At 39.7% G+C, this 4,782-nt stretch overlaps 1 protein-coding gene across 1 annotated transcript; it reads left to right on the top strand.

Annotated features, from left to right (window-relative positions):
- The first annotated feature begins 1,762 nt into the window (after positions 1-1,762).
- Positions 1,763-2,900, top strand: LOC123241145 (olfactory receptor 52D1-like). The gene is made up of 2 exons (XM_044668847.1): positions 1,763-1,772; positions 1,936-2,900. Exons 1-2 carry the CDS (start codon positions 1,763-1,765, stop codon positions 2,898-2,900), a joined length of 975 nt encoding a protein of 324 aa, XP_044524782.1.
- Positions 2,901-4,782: the final 1,882 nt, after the last annotated feature.

Genomic DNA, 4,782 nt, shown 5'->3' with positions numbered 1-4,782 from the left:
AGTAGCTCTGTAAAAATAGAACTAAGCTTTGTCTGGAATTACTTGCCCTTTAGAAAGTTTTTTTCTTTCCTTATTATGATCATTGTTTCTTTTCTATAATCTATTTATCAATCCTTTGATAATCTATTTTAGAATCACATGAAGAAACAAAATGAAGCCCCTTGCCAGTTTACAAACTCTACTCACCTCTTTTTTTTTTTTTTAAAACAGGACATTTGTCCTTCTCCAAGCAGGTAGTATCTCCTATAACACATAATCCTTCAAAGCTCACTGTAGTGATTTACCATTTTCATCAGTAAATTCTTTCACAACTTTAGGATCTAATTTATCTTTACTTAATGCCTCATATTCATAGACCTAGTGGTACAAGGGACTTTAGAAACCAACTGGATCGGGATACTTAACCTGGTGACTGACTGTTTTCCCCCTATTTTGATACTTATTTTAATATAACTAATTTCCTTTGTATTTTTACACATTATTATTTTGAGAAGTCCACAGTCTTCACCAGAATTCAAAAGGGGTCCACGAGACAAAAATACTTACTAGTTGATCTAGTTCACTTATTCTGACATCTTTCACCTCCTAGCATTTCAGAAATTAGAACACTTGGACCTAGGGAGATAAAGTGAATCTCATGCAGGCTATAAAGAGGTAAGATTTGAATCCAAGTTCTCGGACTCCAGAGATAGTGTTCTGTTTAAGTTCTATGATGACAATAAGGTCAATTAGGAGTATAGTTAGGTTATCTTACAACCTTCTCAATTATCTTAGACATCTATTTCCTAGCTTATCTTGGGCACATAGTATTAGGATATTGAAAGCACTGATATGTGGAAGAGTGATTAAATTTGCTCTGCTTGGTCCCAGAGGGACAAATCTAGAAATCATAGATAGAAATAGCAGAGAACTAGGTTTGGGCTTAAGCTTAGTGGGGAAGAACCCTAAAACTAATTGTTTCTTTATGGTTGAATTGACTACTCTTATAAGTAACTTTATAATTACTGCATTTAAAGAGTGAGGAACAGGAGGTAAGATTAGGTCAGGGATAACAGACTGGAAACCAACAAATTGGGGAAACACAAAGCACACCAAAATACAGGGTATGGGGAATCTTGAAATGACAATTGATACCAATTGTCATCTCAGATCCACCTAACCTGGAAGTCTATGAAACCAACAAACAGCAGTAAGACTGGGACAAAAGAATTATAAAACACAAGTTTAATAAAGACTAGGAGTTAGGGATAACGGGGAGAGAGCACACTAAACCTAGAACACTAAAAGACAAAGACAAGGGCTGAGAGATAGGTCAACAACTACACTGCTCTAACATAGACTCCAACACAGTTTGGAAAAGCATTGGATCTCTCACAGATTTTGTCCACTTCTCTTGATGGTTATGGGAAAACAGGTTCACAGTAAGGTAAATTGAAGAAAAGGAAAATTAAGGAGCTTGACTCAGACTGGGATGTCTATCACCTCAGTTAGATCTTCTTGCTCATTTGATCTTTCACTGGCATGTCTTTCTTCTCTGTGTTAAATCCACACTACTTGGGCTCTTCAGTGGTATAGGTAAAAGCATCCACACACTCTCGCTGTCTCAGCCTTCTCCAGAGTCCCTCAAGGCAGCAGTTCTCTTCTCTTCATTCCATGGTTGAAACTCCCAGGTCCTTAGAGACAGCCTGACAGCCTGGATGCTAATGTCACTAAATGCCTAAACTCTTCCTCATAATACTACCTAAGAGACAGTGGGATCAATATGTCTTCAAGTAAGTGGCTTAAACACTACTTTCTTGGTATCCAGCTGAGAAAATATCTGTTAATGTTGGAATATCTAGAGTACCTGTGTGTTTCCTTTCTACTTTTTGATTCTGTGATTGCTAATTCTCTCCTCACTTACTTCTTCTGTGATTTCTCCATCCTGTGTCACAGAAATTGGTTCTTTTGCTCTCCTGGAACCCAATCACACTTCCACTCAGCCTTTGGCCTTCCTGCTCACTGGTGTGCCAGGGCTGGAGGCAGTCCATGTGTGGATCTCCATCCCCTTTTTCCTCATGTATCTTCTGGCTGTGGTGGGTAATGCGCTGGTGATGGTGGTGGTAGCTGGGGACCGGAATCTCCATGAACCCATGTACCTCTTCTTGGCTATGTTGGCACTCAATGATATCATCCTCTGCACAGTCACTGTCCCCAAAATGCTTGTTATCTTCTGGAAGGGTCCAACTACATCTACTTTTGCAGCCTGCCTCACTCAGATGTTCTTTGTTCACGCTTTGTTCCTCTCAGAGTCAGCTGTACTCCTTGCCATGGCTTATGACCGCTACGTTGCCATCTGTACCCCTCTCCACTATACTTCGCTACTCACTACTTCTATCATTGGAAAGATGGGGTTGGTCCTAGTGGCTCGGAGTGTGGTTGTGGTTATTCCTGGTGTCCTCCTCATCCTCCGCCTGCCATTTTGCCGGACCAATGTCATCCCTCACACCTACTGTGAGAACATGGGCATAGCCAAGCTGGCCTGTGCCAGTATCACACTCAATAGTGTCTATGGACTTACAGCAGCATTCCTTACCACAGGCCTGGACTTCATCCTCATTGCTGTCTCCTACGGGCTAATCTTCAGAGCAATATTGGGACTGTCCTCAGGTGAAGCCCGGGCAAAGGCCTTTGGAACATGTGGGACACATATTTGTGTTATCCTCGTTTTCTACACCTTGGCCTTCTTTTCTTTCTTCACTCACCGCTTTGGTCCCCATGTTCCCCATCATGCCCACATCCTTCTTGCCAACCTTTATCTGCTGGTGCCCCCTACGATGAACCCCATTGTCTATGGGGTGAGGACCACAGAGATACGAGTGCGAGTACTAGGACTTTTCCACCTTACAAAATCTTGTTAAGATACATATGACCATTCAGAGAAACTCAGTGTAGATTCTCTGTATGGGATTTCTTATAGAAATCCATGTGGGCTCATTCTCAAGCTGTCAAGATACACTGGCTCCAGAAAAGAGCAAAAAAAAAAAAAGAATGAAGCTTTATTGAACATGGGCTCTGGCAATGCCCAGTCTCGTTACTGCCAAGGAGCAGAGGTCATAGTATTGGAAGACTTAGGTCTTACATCTATTTTTTTTTTCACTTGAGACTTGTATGGTCTATGGCAATGGTTCCCAAACTTTTTTGGCCTACCGCTACCTTTCCAGAAAAATAAATATTATTTAGTGCCCCCTGTCACATATTATCACTGCCCCCTTACTGTTATTCACTGCCCCCAAATGCACCTGTAGTCATCACCACCTCCCTAGATTGCTGCAGCACCCACCAGGGGCCAGTGGAACCCACTTTGGGTATCACTGGTCTTTGGGCTAGGCACTTTGAAGACTCACTTTCCTCATCTGTGAAATAATTTCATAGAACAACTGTGGGAATTCACAATTTGTTTTTCCAAGTCAAAATTTACAATGTTTTTTTTCCTTAGATCACTGAAGGAAGAATCTATCTTTATGATCTGTGGGGTAAAATTTGTGGTGGGAAGTTGGGCGTTTCTAGTCTTGATGCATATCTATTGGATGGTGTCCTATTGAATAAGAAGGGGTCAATGATAGAGGGGAAGAGGAAACCATTGATTCTGCAGAATTCTAGTGCTTTCTTATTTTCCTATTGTCTTCAATTTATCCTGGGAGTAGATTATTTATAGATAATTGCTTACAAACTGTTTCACACTTTGCAAATGAACTCTTTAAGAGTAGGGATTGTCTTGTTTTTCTTTATAACTCCAGAACATACAGTAGTGCCTAAGACATGGAAGGGGGTAAAACTAAACTACTCTTGAAGGACGTAAGAATGAATATCTTTTAGATCTGCCCAGCAGTGGGTAGAAGCAATAGTCCTATAAAGACCCAAGTTACTTATTGAATGTTTGGTTAAGAGCAATGACCACTAGGAGATGATAACCAATCCTTATTTATTTAGGCTGAAAAATATATGTTTAAATTTACCAATTGACTGAGGTCTCAAATTCAGGAACTGAATGGAACTGGCATTATGTAGAAAATTCTGGAAGAAGAATCCCCATGCCTTGAGAGTAATATCAGAAAGAAATAGCTCATGATTTGAGGTCCAGAACTGATCCTAATTAGAGACAACATTAGAAATCATGAGAACCCAGGGCTCAAGTCAAAAACATGAGCCAGTTTAAAAGTTGTACAGCTTTATGTATACAGTATGTTTTAGCCTAGTTATGTGCTATAGTGCCCAGGCTTCTTGTCTTGGATTCAGGTCTAACTTAGAATCCTAATTCTAAAAATCATTAGCTATGTGAGCCTGGAAAACTCTCTGAACTTCAGTTTGCTCATCTATAAAATGTAGATGATATTTGAAATACCTTTTTGTGCAAGTTGTTTTGTTTCATTATCATTTTGTAATTTTTTTTGGACATAGCTTTTCATTTGCTGGATAACTATTCTCTAGATATGAATTCTTTTTCCAGAAACTTGTATATCCTGCACTTGGCCAAATATATTCTTTAGGTGATCCTAGACTTCCCTCTTCCTGTGATATCAAAGATGAAAAATCAATCCCTCATGCCTAATAACTGGATCCTCTTCTAATAAAAACCAGATTTTCTCAGATTTTCTCCTTCCTTGGTCTTTGTATGGAAGTGTCAAATTTTATTTGGGTCATATTCCTCTCATGTTGTTCTTATCCCTACTCTCCTAACCAAAGCTATCTCTTTATGTTTTAAACTTTCTCTCATATGGTTGTGTCATATTATAAGCCTAC

This window comes from Gracilinanus agilis, chromosome 3 (genome assembly GCF_016433145.1).
Source record: "Gracilinanus agilis isolate LMUSP501 chromosome 3, AgileGrace, whole genome shotgun sequence".
Lineage (NCBI taxonomy): Eukaryota > Metazoa > Chordata > Mammalia > Didelphimorphia > Didelphidae > Gracilinanus > Gracilinanus agilis.
The sequence above is the reverse complement of the archived record's forward strand: the minus strand, read 5'-3'. Positions and strand labels throughout refer to the sequence as shown.